Genomic DNA, 22935 nt, shown 5'->3' with positions numbered 1-22935 from the left:
AAAAGACAGAGGGAGTAGAAGCTATGTTGCTGTACGTAAGAAATAGGCAGATTAGGAGAAAGTGAGAGAACACAATCACAGAGGATCAAATCACAGAAGAGAAATCCCATACAGCTGGTGTCTGGCAGGGATAACCTGGAATCACACCAGAGCATCAGGGAGTATGGAGGTGTCAACCCACCTCTCAGCTTTGCCAGGCTAGTAAGGAGTATAAGTGGCATTTTCCCACTTGAAGTGGGATATGTGTTTATAAGCTCAATGTGGCTTGGATTGAGACTGAAATGTTGCACCCCAAACTCTGCAACCAACACTCCCTAATTGGAAGCTTAGTGGGTTCCCAGGCCCTGATGTTTTCAACAGAGAATCCCTGAGCTTGGGATTTCAGTGTCAGCATGAAAAGTAAGACCTACCGGTATATTTGGGGAAGCTTAATTAGGTAATATTTGAGGAGAATTTCTCTTAAGTTCTTTAACTTCCTTTGATTTTTTAAAATCCTTATTTTTATAACTGCCTTAAATAATCCTGAAATGGTTAATATTTTACTGAAATCTAGAATAGGTGGAAAATTTTTAAGTGTTGGAGCCTTTTGTTGAAGTACTCTACTTTCCAGCCCTTTGCATACTTACTCCTGTCTTCTAGAAAGGGGTGGTCTACCACTTTGAGAAAAAAAAAATGTATGTAGTGTGGTGGGAGTAAAATGGATATATGGGTGTGTTTGTGTGTAAGCGTTTATATATTTCAAAATAGGAACGGTCTGGAGGAAAAAGTTAGCAAATTTTAAAATTATAAGATTCTTTTTAAAAAATTCATTTGCTCCCCCACCCACTCCCTACTTCAATGTGGATACAATAGTGCATTAAATCTTATGTTTGTTCAATTTGAATAGTCTTTTGAAAATATATGTTAATAATAAAGCTTTTAACAATGAAGTGTTTTAATGCAGGTATATGCTCGTATGTCAGAAGTCTTAGGAATAACAGATGACAACCACGTTCTAGAAACATTCGTGACAAAAATGTGAGTTCTTGTTTTGGTCTTTGATTTTTCTTTTTGTTGTTGTTTTAAATGTAATAGATCTTTTTACTGTATTTAAATCTTTTTATATATTAGTTTTTTAAATAAAAGACCTAAAATTATGCTTTAATTGTTAGAATATTAGCATTGTTCTTAACTGAAACTTAATTTCACATATTGAAAACTCACCATCCAAAGGACACTGTAATTGGTCAAGTTTCCATACAACTGGAGTGTGCAGCATCAGATGATGATTTTAAAAGATTTACAGACCTTGACTCTTCAGATCAATTGGGCAACATTTTTTTTTTAATTTAAAAAGAAAAACACCTGTATATTTGATTTGAAAGACCACATGAAGAGATTATTGCAAACTGAAATCATTTAAAGAGGTCTGATAGGGCATTCATTAGTTCTAAGAGAAACCTATGTCTGGCAGAGTCATATTCATGGAAACTGTCCTTATGTTGAACTTATAATATTAGCAGAATAAACTAGTTTCTAGTCGCAGACATAACTTTGTACCCATAGCCAAACTTGTATGCCTCCACCTGGCACCCCGCTTTATCTGTGTAACAGACAAACAACACTGTCTTGATTGCAGAGAACAAAGTTAGGTAAACAGTTATGATCATAAGAAGTGAGTTTTGGAGCCACAGATTGATGGTTCATTATTTGGCAGTAACAGTGAGCCTCTATTTGGCTTTCTTTGTGACTCCTGCTTTTCCTCCCTATGTTTTGGGTACAAACTTGATGTTTTCCGGTGAAACACTTAGACAACTTTTTAATTTACAAAACTAAATATATAGAATTATACACCATTTGGAGTGCAGTATTTATTGTAGATCGCATATAATTTTGAATATGCTATAGAAAGAATAGAAAATGTTTTTGAGCCTGTTTTTCACTTTCAAAATATTTGTGACTTAGGTCATCAAACTTTCATAAATTTATGTATATTCTCTGATTCTCCCTAGACAAGCAAATAACTTACTTATAATTAAAGACTTTTTTTCATATTTAGTGTTACAAACCTTAAATACTGGGGAAGATGTGAGCCTGTAATTTCAAGGACTCTTCAGTTCCTAAATGACCTTTCTGTTGGATATCCTTTTCACTGTATATCTAACATTATGTATAAACAACCTAGCAAATGTATTTAATTTACCAGGTATTTTTCTTGTTTATAACTTTTGCAATTTTTTTAAATAAAAAGTTCTTTCATTTATTCTTATCTGTAAATGCATGTTTTTTGAAAGGTTTTAATTAGCTGTATACTATGAAGCATTTAGTCAGAATCACTGTTGAATTTATATGGATGTATAGATTCCTAAGTAGTTACAGTTATATTTATACTCACCTAGGCTAATAAATGGTTATATAAGAAAGTATGCAACCACATATATTTTAGTTCATGCTTTTTTGTATTTGTCAGAAATTCATGTCCTAAAAGAAAGTATGTAACTTAATTTTAAGGAGGTCAAAGTATTCTAAAAATATTACCTTAGAAAAACTGCATTCCTATGAGTAAATGTATCTGTAATATTCTTCAGTTGAAAAGAACATCATTTTCATTAGTTCAAAGGCACAGTAGAGTAATACAAAGAAAATGATAAGCTTTTGACCATTTCTTTGATTATTGCCCCCACCAAATCAACATCAAATCTAATCTAAAATAAGATTTCCCATTATACATTAAATGTTTAGATTTCTCTGTCTGGCAGGTTTTTAAAATTCTAGAACCAAGAATCTTCTTCCTAAATTATAGTTGACAGTATTGTCATATTTCTAAAAACTAGAAAGAATCATGTAGATTGTCTTTTCTATGTTAGCTATCAAATATATAGGACTTGTGAAAGATAAGTGTTGGATTAGTTAATCACTAAGATTAGCTGATCTTTTAATATGACGACAGATTCTGAAAATGGTGGCATTGGATAGAAACCTTTAATGCAGGTTCATTCCAGGAATATGTTTATGTTAGTTAAGTTTAAAATTGTATTCCTTGGTAAACCATAAAAGATTTCCAAAGTATTAGACACCCACTTTTGTGCTGGAATTTAATATGCAACTTTTTATTGGAAAATAATCGTCCTTGTCTGGCAAAATCCACCATGCAATATTTCTGTTAGTAGGTATAATGCAATAAAGACAGGGAGGGCTATTTATCACTACAAATTTTGAGGATTTCAGGATTCTTTTTATTATTTTAATATATTTCTTTGATATTAAATCAGAAAAATGATAAATTACACCTGTCCAGGCTGTTTTTCCTTTTTACTGGAAAGTGATGTACAACCCAATTCCAATGGTCATTTGGCTTTTTAAGATATGTATTTTTTCTTATTAAAAAAAAACTCAACCCATATTTTTTTCTAATAATAATGCTGAAATACTCTTTATTTCTAACATATGAAGTGGTTTATAAGTACTTCCTAGTATTGCAAACTCTGGCCTTTTCACAATGAATTACTTTGAGAGCATATTATCTGCAAAGAAGCCTCAGTTATTTTATAGCATAATATCTATTGTTTAGATTTACCCTATTTTTTAGGTTGAAATTGATATTTAGTATAAAATTAATTTGATTTGTATTCTTTTAGTTTAATTTGCATAATGCCTAATTTATTTGTGTCTGCTATTTAAGATCTTTTTTCTATCCTATTAAACCTGTTATATATTCTTTAATTCAAATAGTATAGCCTTTTATTTTACATGCTGTTTATTGCTTTTGAGTACTTCTTGAAGTAAATAAAAAATCATATTTTCAGAAAACTTACTAGATAAAAGTTTAAAAGCTATAATATTTTAAACCAGGGTATAGGAATGATTTCAACATGAGTACATTGATTTATATTTTTTAGCAATTATTTCAGGTTTGCATATTTAGAAATATATATTAGTTCAATTTGATTTCAGTGCTCAGTTATTTGAATTATAAATCATTATGTCCCTTCTAGCTGATCAGTCATGAAATATCTTTGAATTCATTTACATAATGGAATATGTGAGTGGTGTATCTGTTTTTAGTGCAGTTACTGGTTACCTAATGCATGTTTTGTTTTTCCAATCGATTTCTTTATTATAATGTGTTTTTCAATCTTGATTTTAAAGCAATATATTATTTCTGTATTGGGAATAAGATGACATTCTTCAGCAATAGAAACACTTATGCAAGATCAAAATTATCACCTATAGGCCCTTGTTAGTGGAAATCTGTTTATATATTAATATTCAAAATATTTTTATTTAAAATATTAGAAGTAAATGAAAAGCATGTTATCTCACTATGAGGTTTTTTAATGTTCTTTGTTTATAGTACATGTCTTCAGATACTTTTTGTTTTATTTTTTCTATTTTATCTGCTTCAGATGAACCTTACTCAGTGTTTATGGTGCTCAAAGCCAGTCTCTGAACTTTGGTGTTCTTTTATGTGACCACTTGTTAGAAATTGAAATCACAGAAGACCCCATTTTTAGGAAGTATTAAAAAGCCTTTGGTTGCCTTAAAGCAGTAGTCTCAGACTTTAGTGAGCATCAGAATGTGAGTGCTTTTTAAAACACAAAGTGTTAGGTCCCACTCCCCAGAGTTTCTCTTTCAGGAAGTGTTAGGCCTGGGCCTGAGAATTGTAGTTTTCACAAGCCTCCGGTTAAGTTGGTGGCTCCAGGACCATACTTTGAGAACCTCTGCCTTTAGGTAGTTAGAAAATGGAGCTGCATTGTATGTCCTGAGCAGAAAAGTCTGGTACTTCTATCACAGACACTTTTTCACAGGACTTCGTAAGACCCACTAGACTCACATTTTTAGGGATAGTCTAGTTCCTAAATAACGATGCGGGGCGTAAATCCCCAGATTGTAACTGGGTCCCGAATTGTAACTGGGTGGCTGTTGTATTTTACCCCAGAATTACTGTTTGCCAAATTTGAAACTTTTCAAGTTGGTAAGACTGTTGTTATTTTAAAATCCAGTGACCTTTTTGACAGAAAGTTTATGTTTTCCCATCAGATTCATTACATGGGTATTTATAATAAATTTAGCAAATACATTTGAGTAACTGTTTAACATACTCTTTATATGTTCAAGACTAAAGTCCAAGAATTTCTGATTAAATAGCTTTTTTGAACAGGCACAGAGCTGAAATGGCTCTGTACAGAGCCAGCCCTCTGTGTTCTGTGTTCACGTTCAGTACTTGGGGATCTTTCCCTTCTTTGAAATGTTTCCTGGTCGGAAATTTTAGTTTCTGTCTAAATGGGAAAAGGGTGAGATTGTTCAAATGATTGGAACAAGGAAGCTTCTGGGAAAACTGGAGCGAGAATAACGGTCATACAGAGCAATCAAGTAAACTTATTTTAAATGCTGAAAACGGAGAACAGTATCACATTTTATCCAAAATTCTGTTTGTTTGTTTGTTAATCATTATTTCAAGTTTTTGTTCTTTTGAAAGATAATTGATCAGTATTTCTTCTGCAATTTATTGTTCACTCAAATTTGTAGCAGTTAACATGCTCCACTTGGGTTTCAGAAAGGAAATTTCATTCTCTATCAGGCCCTCTGTTGGTAGTTGGCCTTTATTACATAATCATCAAACATGGGAAAACTAAAAATATCTAGAGTGTGTCTGTGTGTGTGTGTGTGTGTGTGTGTGTGTGTGTGTGTGTTTTGAGGTCCTTTTTGTAATATACTTTAAGTTCTGGGATACATGTGCAGAACATAGAGGTTTGTTACATAGGTACACACGTGCCATGGTAGTTTGCTGCACCTATCAACCCATCATCTACATTAGGTATTTCTCCTAATGCTATCCCTCCCCTAGCCCCCCAACCCCCTAACAGGCCCCAGTGTGTGATGTTCCCCTCCCTGTGCCCATGTGTTCTCATTGTTCAACTCCCACTTACAAGTGAGAACATGTGGTATTTGGTTTTCTGTTCCTGTGTTAGTTTGCTGACAATGATGGTTTCCTGCTTCATCCATGTCCCTGCAAAGAACATTAACTCATCCTTTTTTATGGCTGCATAGTATTCCATGGTGTATATGTGGCACATTTTCTTTATCCAGTCTGTCATTGATGGGCATTTGGGTTGGTTCCAAGTCTTCACCATTGTAAATAATGCTGCAGTAAACATACGTGTGCATGTGTCTTTATAGTAGAATGATTTATCATCCTTTGGGTATATACCCAGTATTGGGATTGCTGGGTCAAATGGTATATCTGGTTCTAGATCCTTGAGGAATTGCCACGAGTGGTTGAACTAATTTATGCTCCCACCAACAGTGTAAAACATTCCTATTTCTCCACATCCTCTCCAGCATCTGTTGTTTCCTGACTTTTTAATGATCACTGATCATCAGAGTGAACAGGCAACCTAAAGAATGGGAGAAAATTTTTTTAATCTCTCCATCTGATAAAGGGCTAATATCCAGAATCTACAAGGAACTTAAACAAATTTACAAGAAAAGAACAACCCCATCAAAAAGTGGGTGATGGATATGAACAGACACTTCTCAAAAGAAGACATTTATCTTGCCAACAAACATATGAAATAAAGCTCATCATCATTGGTCACTAGAGAAATGCAAATCAAAACTACAATGAGTACCAATATCTAGCTTTTTAAAATCAGACTCTATAAGAGACTTCCACATTAGTTTTTGAGTTTATCCAAACTTTTTTTTTTTTTTTACCTTATTGATACTGTTAATGTCAGCAGTTCTCAAGATTAATGACTTCTCCATGTTATTGCAAGGCCAGCTACATAATTTGCAGGGCCCACCTCAAAAAGAAGAATGTGGGGTTTCTTGTTCAAAAAATATTAAGAATTTCAAGACCTCAACAGCAAAGCATTAAACCATGAAGAGGCTCTTCTAGGCACAGGGTCCCCTATGCAAGTGTACAGCCCACATGCCTATGGAGCTGGCTCTGGTTTTGTTTGGTATAAAGAAATAATTCCTTCCATTTGGCCTCAGACTGACTCTCTAAGATTGTCCCCTTAAGTTCCTGTATACCTGAATTTGGTGAATGTAAGTCCCATCCATATACATCATAAATCTATTTATCTACTAGTTTATTTCAGTCATTTTCATTTCTACAAGCCAAAGAATCTGTTTTCTTTCAAAGTCACTTGATGACCATGAAAATTTTATTTTTCACCCCTACCTTTCCCAGCTTCATTTGTCTTTCTTTTGCTTGCTTGTTTTAAGTACAATAATTAGAACTTCATCCTTATCTAGAGTTAACATTAGTAAGACTAAAATAGTGGTTTTTAAATTTAATTCCATACTCATCTTGAATCTTACTGGCCTCTTTCACAAATATTTATTAAGCATTTGCTAAGTACACGGCAAAAGGACAAATAAAACATAGACCCTGCCCTAATGGATTTTACATTCTGACAGAATTGACACTGATTCCAAACTTCCTTTTCTATATTTCTCCAAAGAGCTTAAAGTCAGTTGTTTTATTAATATAGTTTCTTTTTCTTCTGTTTAAATTTAACTCAGATAAATTACATATTAATTTTCTGAAAATCTGCACATTAAAAATAATGTGGGTATGTGACATTGTGATATGGCTGATTTGAGGGAGCCCCTTTTATTCGAGGTCATTTAGACATAAGCTTATAGATAAACCATTAAGTATGTGGCTTTTAAACTTACTAAGTAGTGTGCAAACCAGACATCCTCACATCTGTTTCTGACCTTCCCACCATTTGGGTATGAATCCTGAATGTGGTGTCAGGAAGGAGTAGAGAATGAGAGATGACGCAAAGGGCAAGAATGAAACAAGGGTGAAGGATGAAAGTAAAATTGTTTATGTCTGTTACAGTAACTATTTAGCAATAAACAGTAATATTTCTGCTTTTGTGAAACAATATTAAAATGCATTGCTTTATTTTACTGAATACCACCATCTCCAGATGGTTTGTGAGAATGTTAAATAAAACTAGTTTCAGCTTACATCCCTCAGGCATACTTCTATTAGCATTTTTTATCAGAGGAAATGTTGATTTATTTCATTGTTTTCTGTCTCTATCAGCCATGGAAAAGTCATCCCATAATTTATCTCCTCTGTTTGTTTGTATACTAGAATCAGGTGTAGAATCCTCCATATTCCCCTCCTATAGCCCCCTTATTTAGACCTTCACCAAGTTCTTTAGATTTTTGTTTCACAAAATTATGTACCTTGAGTATTGTTTTGATCTGATCATTTCTCTTCCCAAAAGCCCACAATCTCTTCCACTTGCTTCTTAGGTCAAGCAAAATTATTGACTTAAATTTGAGCCGTTTGACGGTACTTGACTTATTGAGTTCCCATAGCTAATTTCCTGATCCTCCATTCGACCACAATTTGGACTTTATACTTGGGCCAAGGAAATTTATTTTACCTACCCCTTGACACCCTTCATTATCTTTCACTGAATCACCACATTTGCCACTCTCCCTCATTTGACACTTTGTAACTCAATTAGGTTTATTCAATTTTTCAGTCTTGGCTAAAGACTTAGTAAAGCCATCATGAAATAGCTTTATCCTTAGTCCTTTAATACTCACTAAATATTAATTTCCTTCATTTTCTTTCAAGTTGTGGTTTATTTTTCTTAATATTTGTGAACACCTTGTTTTCAATCTATATATCTGGGTATGAATGTTATATTAATATAGTTTAGTATTTGCTGGTCTTGTCTCCTATTAGATTGTAAATTGTTAGAGATTAAGACTTTTTTCTCTTCCTTTATAGTTTCAAAACTTCATACCGTGGGCATTTAGAACTTATTGTTACCCCTTCTGTTCTGTGATTATGCCTTAACTTCAGTTCCTTGTAAATGATTATTAGTATCCCTTAAGATACTTCATCTTGGTTATACCTATTTGGATTTTTTATGTGTATTTTTTTTATTATACTTTAAGTTCTGGGATACATGTACAGAATGTGGAGGTTTGTTACATAGGTATACACGTGCTGTGGTGGTTTGCTGCACCCATCAACCCGTCATCTACATTAGGTATTTCTCCTAATGCTATCCCTCCCCTAGCCCCCCACCCCCCGACTGGCCCTGGTGTGTGATGTTCCCCTCCCTGTGTCCATGTGTTCTCATTGTTCAACTCCCACTTATGAATGAGAACATGTGGTGTTTGGTTTTCTGTTCCTGTGTTAGTTTGCTGACAGTGATGGTTTCCTGCTTCATGCATGTCCCTGCAAAGAACATGAACTCATCCTTTTTTATGGCTGCGTAGTATTCCATTGTGTATATGTGGCACATTTTTTTTATCCAGTCTGTCATTGATGGGCATTTGTTTTGGTTCCAAGTCTTTGCTATTGTGAACAGTGCTGCAATAAACATACGTGTGCATGTGTCTTTATAGTAGAATGATTTATCATCCTTTGGGTATATACCCAGTAATGGGATTGCTGGGTCAAATGGTATTTCTGGTTCTAGAATCTTGAGGAATCGCCACACTGTCTTCCACAGTGATTGAACTAATTTACACTCCCGCCAACAGTGTAAAGGCATTCCTATTTCTCCATATCCTCTCCAGCATCTGTTGTTTCCTGACTTTTTAGTGATCACCATTCTAACTGGCATGAGATAGTATCTCATTGTGGTTTTGATTTGCATTTCTCTAATGACCAGTGATGATGAGCTTTTTATCATATGGTTGTTGGTCGCATAAATGTCTTCTTTTGAGAAGTGTCTGTTCATATCCCTTGCCCACTTTTTGATGGGGTTGTGTTTTTCTTGTAAATTTGTTTACGTTCCTTGTAGATTCTGGATATTAGCCCTTTGTCAGATGGATAGATTGCAAAAATTTTCTCCCATTCTTTAGGTTGCCTGTTCACTCTGATGATAGTTTCTTTTGCTGTGCAGAAGCTCTTTAGTTTAATTAGATCCCATATGTCAACTTTGGCTTTTGTTGCCATTACTTTTGATGTTTTAGTCATGAAGTCTTTGCCCATGCCTATGTCCTGAATGGTATTGCCTAGTTTTTCTTCTAGGGTTTTTATGGTTTTAGGTCTTACATTTAAGTCTTCAGTCCATCTTGTAAATAAATATTGATGTTATTACCCAACTTATCAGAAATGGCCAGATATCATATGAGGATAACCAATTAGTATAGTTTTTGGCCTATATAATCTCCCTTAGTACTTTTATAATGGGTAGTTCTTCCTTCTGTTCTTTTCTTTATATTTGCTTAAAAGGAATTGTGTCTGTTTGTGTGTCTGTGTGCATGTCTGTGTGTGTGTATGTGTGTGTCTGTGTGTGTGTCTAGTAGGGTTCATAAGCAAAATTCTACTTTTGAAATAACTAAACTTAATTTCAGTTACTATACTTTGTATGTATAACCTAAGTATGGCAATTTCTGACATGTAATATTGTCATCTGTGAACTTTCTTCTTTCATCAGGATCTAACTCTGCAAAAAGTGTCTGTGAACATGTATGACTTTTAAATATTTGCCCAGATTCAGTATGATTACCCACTCTTTTGTACTTAGTGAATATGATGTATCTAGTACACTACTGTAATTCTAAATCAAATTTTTTCACGTCTTTACACTTCTGTAAATAGGATATATCTTATAATTGATGGTATTTTTAAGTACTTTTTCTTAGTAGTACATATTATATTGATTTTTTTGTTTTACAATCAGTGGTGTTTTAGATTTGATGAAATGTGGTAAATAGTCAGAAAAGGCCTGATACTGTGAATTGAAGTCATACTTGGTGATACTGTGTCGAGCAGCTACTGAATTGTGTAGTACTCCTGTAACCTAAGAAAGCAGTTCATTCTCAATTTAGTTATCCTCCTTTTCAAAGGATACAGATTTTCAGAATTTTCAGCCATCTTATAAGATTATTTTCTTGTTTTTCTTTATGTGTTATCCTAGCTATCAATAAGACCATCTTCACCCTCTTCAATGTTTTCATAACTGTATGGCTAGAGACAGGGATTTTCTGGGAATTTTGTTTAATGGGTTACTGCCAGCCAGAATGTAGAGTTTGCTCAATCCTGGATGTGATGCTGGCTCATTAATGAATTGGTCCCTCCTAAAATAAAATGTTTCCCTGTCCCTTCTGGGACTTGATTCCGATTTCAATTGTATTTCAAGGAGCAAATGATCTCTGGAGGAGAACTAGTCTCTTTAAAATCAAATGGATCTGATATACCCTAGTGAAAAGACCCTAAGCTTTAGAGCCAGACCGATCTAGATTTGAATCGTGACTCTTCTCTTGACATGTTCCATATGTGATGTTTCCTCTATTAATTTTACTCACTCTCAAGACTTCTAGTACTGTTGCTACTGTTACTGTTACCACCATTACCAGGTTTACTGCTAAGAGGTGTTTTGAATAGACCTCTGAAATCTAACTCAGTGTTGCCATAATTTATCTAATGCTCCACCCAGCCAAAATGGCACAACTCAGATGAACCCTAGTCTCTTAGAGAAGAATAAGATCAGAGTGTAAAGATCATAAAGATGACGTGTTCATTTGCCTTTTTTAACATTACAGACCCACTTAAGAGCCATAACTAGCTTTGAATTGAATTTCTATAAGAGAACATAAATATTCAGGTGAACTCTCATTTTTTTCTTTATTGAAAAATGTAAAAATTCATTCTTAATCATTTTTTTCTTTGGAATGTAATTAAAAGGCAGTGAGGCTGGCCTTGGTACAAAGTGCACAGATGCCGTTCTGCAGAAAATGTGTCTTTGACAGATGAGATTCTTCCTGTGAATGTTCTGTTTATTGCTTTCATAAATATTCTATTGTCAAAACATGACTTGCTGTTTATTAACAGCACTGACAGGAAGATTCCTATTAATGGCAGCATTCTTATTACCCATAGACCCTGTCACTTTTAACTTTGCAATTTTAAGAGAATTCTATTTGGTAATTACTTAAGATATTTCTAAGTTTATTGATCCTACCCCTGTTTAACTGAGTGAAGTCTGAGTGGCAGGTCTTCAGCCCAGTGACTGACACTGGGAATAATCATCAAATCTGCATCTTTGGAGGCAAGAAAAAACTTGCTACCTGTCAGCCTTGGTCTTGTTGCCCTGCAGCCTGCCAGAAAAACCCAGTGCATTGTGGCCAGGCACGGTGGATCACTTGAGGTAAGGAGTTCGAGACCAGCATGACCAACATAGTGAAACCCCATCTCTACTAAAAATACAAAAAATTAGCTAGGCGTGGTGACCCATGATTGTAGTCCTGACTACTCAGGAGACTGAAGCAGGAGAATCACTTGAACCCGGAGGGGTGGAGGTTGCAGTGAGCTGAGATCACACCACTGCACTCCAGCCTGGGTGACAGAGCAAGAGTCTGTCTCAAAAAAAGAAAAAAAAGAAAAACACAATGCATTGAGCACCTGCTGAGAGCAGTGCAAGAGGAAAATGCATGGATATCGTCCCTGCCCTTAGAAAGTTTACTGTCTAATACAGATACATGCTAAAATGTAGATGCATATTTTAAATAATCAGGTATATGGCTAAGCCAAACATAATGCTTCATATGCAACTGGAATAGTTGCTTTGGAATCAGAGGGACTTGAATATAAATCATACTAATTGTTTATCTTTTGAAAAATTATTTAATTTTTTTTAGTTTATTTCCTTACCTGAAAAATAGAAGTGATACTATCTATCTCATGAAATTGTGAAAATTAGCCTTGCAAGTTGCACAAGTTTTGTGAATTCTCTGCATCTTTCTTTTTCCATGATTGATAACTGGCAAAGACATTTGCATTATGTGATCCTCAGAACAATCCTGTAAAGTAGCTTGGGCATAGGTTTCATCCTCATTTGTTGGAGAGAGAAACTAAGGCTGAGACAGGCTAAGTTTATTACTTGGATTCATTGAATGGTATAGTCAAGCCCAGGTCTCCTGACTCGTGTTCCAATGTGTTTTCCACTCTTTGATACCCATGCCTGAGTGACTAAAATTTAGAATTATACTTCTCAGTGCCCCTGTGCAGAGGCAGTAGACTGAGTCATATATTTGGAGATGATGTGAAGGAAACAGAAAGCCAGTGTTTTCCTTGTAATATGAATGGAGCCATATAAGATTATTATAGCCTTCAAGAAAGGCATGAGTGGGTGTTAGGGAATGGCCAAGAGATGCTCTAGCTCTGGTAGAAACACATGACTATGGTAGAGTAAGAGAAGAGGGTATTTGCATACTGAGTAGATGTGTTTAGAATCCACATCATACCTGAAATTATTTAGGCCTTGTATTCATGTTTCTGATTTCTTAACTTCATGCTCCTTCTAAGTTGAACTCTTCAGGTGATAATGTGGTACAGCAGAAAGAACATGGCCTTTGGAACCAAACTACAGTTCAAATTTCAGCACTGTCAATCCATGGCTGTTTGATCTTGGGCAAGTGACTTAATTTCTCTTAGCTCCTGTTTCATTATTTATGGACTAAAAATAATAATCAAAACTTAACAGTATAATTGTGAAGATTAGGTGAATTAACATATGGAAAATGCCTTTTACATACTAGGCACTTGAGAAATATTAGTTCCTTTAAGCTGTCCATCTATACTTGATGACATACAGTCTGCTATATCCTCCTAATTATATTCTGATCTTAGATTTCTACTAAGAGAGCTCACTGTTTCTTAGAATTGAGTAATTTTCTCTTTTTTGATAGCCTATTATGGGTCTTTTATAATTATTTCATTATGAAATAACATTAAGTAAGTAGAAGTTCGCAAGTTACACCCAAAATATAAAAAGGGGTCAGTTTTAATTTTCCACTATCAAGACTTTAATAGTAAAGGAGTTCTTGTCTTAATTATAAAATTCATTCTTTCTTTCCATAACTAGAATATATATAAGATAGAAAAAGTAATTGCATTGGTTAATAATAGATTATCATTCTTAATAAAAGGAAAGACATTTCTATAGGAATGCTCTTTAGAAATTATATTTATTTTTTATAAGTAGAAATTGATGCCACTACAGTTCACTGTTACTTTGTGATTTATTACACACTGATATGACAAATATATTTCCTTAGATTCCTTAACTTCTATTACCTATATTCTTTTAAAAAAACTTGTGAAGATAGATGCTGTGAAATTCATGCTAAAAAACCACACGGTAAGTCTTATTTCTTTAATTAATGAATAGAATTTTACAAATAGTTGAGGTAAAGCGTTAGTAACTTGGATTACTCTTTTGCTTTTATTAGAGTGAACACTTCCCTTTTCTTGGCATCAGTGACAGTTACAGTCTCAGTGACTTCAGGTGTCGAACAACCTTCTACACAGCGCTCACTCGCCTTCTGATGGTAGATCTAGGTAAGGTTAAGAATTTAAACTCAATAAGGGATCAGCCATATGCTTGTGTGAATAAAGAAGTGGAATACTAGTGGGTACAACATTTAACTCATTAGAATTAGCCATTTCGGACAGTTTTCTACAACCTTCTAAGATTTGAGTGTTCACTTGTTAGCATTAGAGCCAAAAGACAAATCTTTGTACTTAAGGTGGCATTTTTCACTTCACATAACACTTGCACTGATTTTTTACGTCATAACTTACTTTCTGCCTGTCCTTTGACACATTGATTTTACTGCTATGAATCTAGGAATAATCTTAAACAGACAAAAACTTTACACACAAGGTTTTTTTGCTTGTGTGTAAAGAAGATTTCCATCATAGTGATGTCTAAACTAGAGAAAAGGTGGAAATGATATAACTGTCCAACAGTAGGGAATTGTAAAATTATGGCACGCCCACTTACTTGTGGAATGATTGGCACTCAATAAAAATGAATATTTAAAGACAAGGCGATAGATGAAATTTTATATTATAACATTAAGTGAAAAGGCAAAGTGTTACACTGATGCAAATGGTATGACTATGTATGTTGGAGATGGGGGGGACAATACTTCAGAAAAGGCTTAAATGGAATTCTTCAAAAATGGTTAGTACATTCATTGTGAAAAACCATGTAGAGGGTCCTCAGAAAATTCAAAATAAAATGACTCTACAATCCAGCAATCTGACTACTGGGTGTATATGTATCCAAAGGAAATGAAATGAGTATATCAAACAGCTGCATTACCATATGTTTATTGCATATTCACAATAGCCAGGATATATGGAATCAACCTAAGTGTCCGTCCACAGATGAATGGATAAAGAAAATGTCGTATATATACACAATGGAATACTATTCAGCCATAAAAAAGAAAAAAAGTCTGCCATTTGCCACAGTATGGATGAACCTGGAGGACACTATGTTAAGTGAAATAAGCCAGGCATAGAGGACAAATACTATATGATATCACTCATATGTGAAATCTGAAAAAGTTGATCTCATAGTACTACAAAGTAGAATGGTGGTTACTAAGAGCTGAGGACTTTGGAGTGATGCTGGTCAAAAGATACAAAGTTTCAGGTAGATAGAAAGAATAAGTTAAAGAGATCTGTTGTACATAGATGGTGAGTATAGGTAATAACAATATATTGTATTCTTGAAAAATACTAAGAGAGTGGATGTTAAAGGTTCTCACCACAAAAATGATAACTATAGAGGTAATGCATTTGTCAATTAGTTAGATTTAGTTACTCTACGTCATACATATGTACCTCAGATATATTGCAGATTTAGTTCCAGACCATCATGATAAAGTGATACAATAAAGCAAATCACACAGTTTTTGTTTTCCAGTGTATATAAAAGTTAAACTTACTGTACTGTAGTCTATTAAGTGTGTAATATCATGATGTAGATACAATGTACATATCTTAATTTAAAATACTTTATTGCAGCCTGTGCGGTGGCTCACACCTGTAATCCCAGCACTTTGGGAGGCCAAGGCGGGTGGATCACCTGAGGTCAGGAATTCGAGACCAGCCTGACTAACGTGGTGAAACCCTGTCTCTACTAAAAATACAAAATTAGCCAGGCATGGTGGTGAATGTTTTGTAATCCCAGCTACTTGGGAGGCTGAGGCAGGAGAATTGCTTGAACCCAGGAGACGGAGGTTGCAGTGAGCCGAGATCACGCCACTGCACTCCAGCCTGAGCAACAAGAGCAGAACTCCATCTCAAAAAACAATAAAACTAAATTAAATACTTTATTGCTAAAAAATTCTAGCAACCATCTGAGCTTTCAACGTGTTGTAATCTTTTTCCTGGTGGAAGGTCTGGTCTCGATGTTGATAGCTGCTGACTGATCAGGGTAGTTGCCAAAGGTTGAGGTGGCTGTGGTAATTTCTTAAGACAACAATGAAATCTGCTGCATCAATTGACTTCCTTTCACAAAAGATTTCTCTGTAGCGTATGATGCTGTTTGATACAATTTGACCCACAGGAGAACTTCTTTAAAAACTAGAGTCAGTCCTCTCAAACTCTGCTGCTGCTTTATCAACTAAGGTTGTGTAATATTCTAAATCTTTTGTTATTTCAACAATGTTCACAGCATCTTTACCACAAGTAGATTGCATTTGAAGACACCACTGTATTTGGTCATCCAGAAGAAGCAACTCCTCATCCATTCAAGTTTTATCACGAGACTGCGGCAGTTCAGTCACATCTTCAGGCTCCACTTCTAATTATAGGTCTCTTACTCTTTAAATCACATCTGCAGTTACTTCTTCCCCTGAAGTCTTGAACCCCTCAGAGTCATCCGTGAGAGTTGGAATCACTTCTTCCAAATTCCTGTTAATGTTATTATGACCTCCCCATCGAATCACAAATGTTCTTAGTGGTATCCAGAATGGTGAGTCCTTTCCAGAAGGTTTTTGATTTACTTTTCCCTGATTCATCAGAGGAATCTGTGGCAGCTCTAGCCTTACAAAATCCTATTCCTGAGCAGTAGGCTTCAACAGTTGGCTTAAAACTTTCAGTAAACCATGCCATAAACAGATGTGCTGTCATCCAGGCTTTGTTGCTCTATTTCTAGAGCACAGGCAGAGTAGATTAAGCATAATCCTTAAGGACCCTAGGATTTTCAAAATGGCAAATAGGCACTGGCATCAACTTCAAGTCACTGTCAGCATTAGCCCCTAATGAGAGAGTCAGCCCGGTCTTGGAAACTTTGAAGTCAGACATTGACCTCTCCTCTCTAGCTATGAAAGTCCTAGATGGCATCTTCTTCCAATAAAAGGCTGTTTCATCTGCACTGAAAATCTGTTGTTTAAGTGCAGCCACTTTCATCAATGGTCTTAGCTAGATCTTCAGTATAACTCACTGCAGCTTCTCCATCAGCACTTGACTGCTTCACCCTGCACTCTGAGGTTATGGAGGCATCATCTTTCCGTAAACCTCATGAACCAACTTCTGCTAGCTTCTAACTCTTCTTCTGCAACTTCCTCACCTCTCAGCTTTCGTAGAATAGAGTTAGGGCCTTGCTTCGCGTTAGGCTTTGGCTTAGGAAATGTTATGGCTGGTATGATTTTCTATGCAGACCAGTAAAACTTTCTTTGTATCAGCAGTAAGGTTGTTTCACTTTCTCATTGTGTGTTTTTGCTGTCATTTTAGTTTAATCACTTTAATTTTCTTCAGTAATTTTTCCTTTTCATTCATCACCTGGCTACCTGGTGCAGGAGACCCAGTGTTTGACCAATTAAAGCTTTTGACATGCCTTTCTCACTGAGCTTAATCATTTCCAGCTTTTGATTTAAAGTGAGAGTTGTGCAGCTCTTCCTTTCACGTGAATACTTGGAGACCATCACAGGGTTATTAATTGGCCTAACATCAATATTGTTGTGTCTCAGAAAATAGAGAGGCCTGAGAAGATGGAGAGATACAAAGGAATGGCTAGTTTATGGAGCAGTCAGCATATACAATATGTATCAATGAAGTTGGCTATCCTATAAGGGCACAATTTGTCGTGCCCCACAACAGTTACAATAGTAACATCAAAGGGCACAGATTACCATAACAGATATAATAATAATGAAAAAAGTTTTAAATATTAGTAAAATTATCAAAATGTGGCCCAGAAACACAAAGGAGGTTCATGATGTTGGCAGAATGATGCCAATAGAATTGCTCGACTCAGGTTTGCCACAAATCTTCAGTTGTTTAAAAAAAAAAAAAAAGTGTAGTATCTGTGAAGCACAATAAAACAAGGCCTGTCTATATACCTCAAAACCTGTTGTATACAATAAATAACATAAAATTTTATCTGTAAATTTAAAAAATAATTAAAAATGCTAAATGTTGACTTTGGGCTGTAGCATGTAGGTAATTTTTTCTATTTCGGATCATTTGAATTTTTTTAGTGTATTCCTTTTATAATGGTAAAAATTAACTTATTTTTAAAATTTGTTACTAAAAAGCTAAAGTTAGTGAGAAGTATTTACAGATGGGCAGTACCTTAGGATGGGCATTTAAGCTTCTTTGTAGTGACTATGTTACTCTAGATTCCCATTTCTCATATTGGAATACTGCAAGTTAGACCAGTTATACATGAGAGGGTTCAGTCAGTGACAATATCATCCTTAGACAATATAGTACCAATAATACTTTTTTTGTTTATCTTGCAGTCTATTAATACATCAACTTAAATATGAATATTTAAAAACATGTTCATACAAACAGAAGAAAAATAATTTTATTTTGCACATAAAAGGCATTGAATTTTGAAATGGAAAGGGGACCACACCCGTCTATGTTTCATGCTTTTTTCCCTGCTTTGCCACAGACTAAATCAACAGAAAGACAAACTGCCAAAAGTTGAGAGAAATGCAACTAGAATGATTAAAGAGCTTAGTGGGATTGATTTCTAAGGAAAGATTAAAAGAACCATGTATGTATAACTTGGCTAAGTGACAACTAGGGCTGGAGGCAAAGAGAACTGTCTATAAATATTTGAAGAGTGTAAACCAGGCATGCAAAACCCAATCATCTGCTACCTTAGGGAAGTGGGAGATGTAACAGAGTGACAGCTTTTCGTACCGCATCCTGGCCTATTTTACCTCTTGGCTGCTGTGTTGGAGAGAAGAGGAGCAGCCCAGACTGTGTCATTGTCCTTGACAATCATTTAGAAAGCACAGCGTGCTAAACTCTGAGGGCAAGACACAGATGAATCAGGCATACTGGGTCCTGGCCTCAAGGAGCTTGTCTTCTCGCTTTCCCAGTTGTCCAAGCATTAAAGAGACCTCGAAACACTTGTCTGGACTTAATTTATTTCCCAGGCCTTAAAAATGCTCTTTTAATAACCCTGTCACACAGAGTGAAAGAAGTGAGGACACCAAAGTTAAAGAGAAGTATCTAGAGGAGAGTTTTTAAAACTAGGTCCATGTCACTCACATTTTCAGAACCTGGGAATGGAATGGGTTAACGTATCCTTTTTGATATGGTCATCACAGATATGGAACCTGCTATGAATCTGTGGTAGGTTAAACAACAGGATAGCACTATCAGAGCCTGCACACAGCCCCAACTCTGTATTCACAGTACTTATTACTGCATTGATAATTGATATTCAGGATGATGCCCAGAAAGACATTGCACACTTTTTGGAAAGCAGATTTGCTCTTATTTAGTATTGCTTAATGTAAACTATGAGGTATGAGAAACTGAAATAAACACATATAATTTAAATGATGGATTTTATTAGTTTTCCCAGGATTCTATTCCTTTGACATACTTAACCATAACAATATAAAAAATAAATTCACGTTTTTAGTTCAAAGTTTTTTTTTTTTTTATGTAAGTATCTGTTGTATTACAAGCACTTTTTAGACAGCTTGAGAGAAACAGAAAGAGATAGGCTATGGTGGAAGTGCTTAGTGCATGGTAGGTGCTGAATGTAAGTGAGTTGAAGCTGGATATAAAAAAATTTGAAATCATAGTAGCTACCCCCATAGAACTTCCACATGTTTGAAAAGAAACTCCTTCCTTATGTATCAGTAATTTTTACTTTTTAAAATAATGAAATGTATGTGATAAGCATCAAGTTATGATTAAGAGCATCAGGTATGATTTGTTGTATGAATTACCAGAGCTGCTTTCTCTTGTTAAAAACTAGAGTTGTTTCAATGAGAACACTTGGACACAGGAAGGGGAACATCACACACCAGGGCCTGTTGTGGGGTGGGGGGAGCGGGGAGGGATAGCATTAGGAGATATACCTAATGTAAATGACGAGTTAATGGGTGCAGCACACCAACATGGCACATGTATACATATGTAACAAACCATGTTGTGCACATGTACCCTAGAACTTAAAGTATAATAAAAAAGAAAAACCACTAGAGTTGGTCTTCTTCCCAAAATTATGTTGGGCACCTTCCCGGTATGGACTACCTCTTTTATATTTTTCTAGCACCAGTCAAGGTCTTTACATTGCAGATGCTCAGTAAATGCTTGTTGAATGAATGACAAACAAGTGTACAGTAACCAAGATACCGTCATTGTGGCTCCTGGAATCAACTCTGACTGCCAGGTTCTTTCTGGACGTAGCTCTGATCATTGGCCTCTCCAAGACAAAACAAATCAAGTGGCTGATTACTTTCACAAGTGATTAGCTACACTTGGCCACTCTTGTGCCCGATTAGTCTCTTGTTGCTCTCTGTTCAAAGTGTTATTACTTTATAGACGATGATTTGTTGAGCATTGTTGAACACAGTTTTTATTATTTGAAGCCTTGTCTCACAAACTAGGTTGACTGGAACATGGCTGTCAGAATTTCTGTATATATGGCTTGATAGTTTTCTATTGTGTGTTCATTGTCATGGAAACAAGGAAGAAAAAGATAGTGCTGTTGTCAAGAGCAACATAGATTCATATATTAAATGAAAAAAATAGAAACATTAGATAATGAGAATCCTCCTCAAATTAAAAAGAAAAATGAAGACAAACTTTTTATATCACTGATTTTGGAGAGTGGGAGTGGGGATAAGAATCACATAGAAAAAAAACACCTACTTCCTTGCAAAAGTGTCGGATGTGATTCTTGGATGGAAATATAAAACATTCTAATTGAATCCTACAAAAATAAATTGAATATGTCTTTTGTATAAGCCTTGCACATTGGAGTGATTAGAAAGGGGGAAAGAAATTGGGTGTCACATTAATTGGTATTTACTTTGAAATGCATTTTGGTTTCTACTCAGTGATTTGCACTTTGTATGAATTTAATTAGATGCTATGTGCCCCAGGTTGTGTTTCAGATGAAAATGTAGGGGGTGGGGGTGGTTGGCAATAAACAGTTGTACCATTTTATCTGATTGCTTTAGCTAAACTAGACAAAATGTTCACTTGCATAAAAAACAGAATTGAAAGCATTTCATCATTAGAATGGTGGTGTTTCAAAACATGTGAGAGATGTTGGCAAGTTTTTTTGGTGTTCTAAGAAATGATCAAAATGAATGTAGAAAATCCCTTCATGTGCAGAAAAAAATGGATGACCAACCGTATGTGCACGCATGTTAGCCCTTCTAAGAATCACTTAAAGTTCCCTAGGTTATTTAAAATTAACTTGGTCGATCTAATAAACTAAAGGAAAGATAGTATTACCCGAGCCAGTAAATGGAGACCCTCCAAGGAGCTATTCAGTATAAAATACTTGAATACATAAAAATCTTCTATTTTGTTTAATTTGAATGCAGGTGAATTTAGTTGACAAATACTGAAGAGGGTAAGTGTGGCAAGGCGCTATAACAACACTTTTCATTTTGTGAAGGACCGAAATTATTATTTGCAAATTCAGTTTTTACCAGCCGCAAATTTGAAAGTGCTCAGTGTCACCATGGTTGATTTTCCTTGGACATGTCATGATTGCATCTTATGTTGTACTACTTAGAGGAGAAGCACATGGATAGGATTTGAGTGAGCAATGCATTCCTCAGGTATTTAAACTCTAAGAAGCAGCCATATTTTTAATTACTAGGGGGATACTAATATTAAAATGATGTTTATGGATGTAAAGAGTTCTATCTTTAGGGGTGAGGGTAGCACAGTATCCATATGTTTTGTCTTATAAGAGGTAATTGGCATCTGAAGATATCACTAGCTTAAATTTAAGAAATTTTAAATAACGAATGACTTGAATAACAAAGGAAGAGTATTCTAGAAATAGCTACTAAAGATAAAAGTAAAAACACAGAGGAAGGAAATTTTTCCTTTTCTTTATTAATAATAGTTAACATTTTAAAAAATATATAGTTTATAAACCACTTTAACAGGCATTTATCCTTTTTGATCCTTACAACTGCCCACATTAAATAGGTATTATTCCATTGTTTATCTGTTAGAAAACTGAGGTTCAGAGGCCGGGCGCAGTGGCTCACGCCTGTAATCCCAGCACTTTGGGAGGCCGAGGTGGGCAGATCACGAGGTCAGGAGATCGAGACCATCCTGGCTGACATGGTGAAACCCTGTCTCTGCTAAAAATACAAAAAAAATTAGCTGGGCGTGGTGGTGGGCACCTGTAGTCCCAGCTACTTGGGAGGCTGAGGCAGGAGAATGGTGTGAACCCTTGAGGCGGAGCTTGCAGTGAGCCGAGATCCCACCACTGTACTCCAGCCTGGGCAACAGAGCGAGACTCCATCTCAAAAAAAAAGAAAACTGAGATTCAGAGAGATTAAATGACCTGCCCAAGGTCAGTCATGTAAGTAGTAGCCCTCTGACCGTATATTTTCATCCACTTTTACTAAACTATTACTTCATCTTTTACCTTGCCAACCAATTAAGAAATAAAACTTTTTCCTTCATTTTTATTTGAACTATTTGGTCCGAATGATTGATTTGGGGCTTGCAGGCAGTGAAAGAAAAGGAGAGAGGATTACTTCCTAAGCTTCTATGAAATAAACAGATAGATGCATGTTTATTGTTTGTGCTATATTACAGTTTGATGGTCAGTGAAAATCCAATGTGGTTTTTAAAATTTGTTCTTATGTCCAATGATTGGCCAAAGCGTATTTCTTCTCATGGATAAAGGAACACAGAGGTGG

General features: G+C 35.4%; 1 protein-coding gene across 1 annotated transcript in view; it reads left to right on the top strand.

Moving 5' to 3' along the window:
* Nucleotides 1-22935, top strand: part of RANBP17 (RAN binding protein 17) — a 431565-nt gene that overhangs the window by 300479 nt on the left and 108151 nt on the right. The window contains exons 15-18 of the mRNA XM_050794341.1: nt 944-1017; nt 2039-2119; nt 14057-14120; nt 14212-14320. Coding sequence (XP_050650298.1) covers nt 944-1017; nt 2039-2119; nt 14057-14120; nt 14212-14320 — 328 coding nt within the window. The remainder of the gene's footprint in view (nt 1-943; nt 1018-2038; nt 2120-14056; nt 14121-14211; nt 14321-22935) is intronic.

Source organism: Macaca thibetana, chromosome 6 (genome assembly GCF_024542745.1).
Source record: "Macaca thibetana thibetana isolate TM-01 chromosome 6, ASM2454274v1, whole genome shotgun sequence".
Taxonomy (NCBI): domain Eukaryota; kingdom Metazoa; phylum Chordata; class Mammalia; order Primates; family Cercopithecidae; genus Macaca; species Macaca thibetana.
This window is presented reverse-complemented; position numbering and strand designations above follow the sequence as displayed.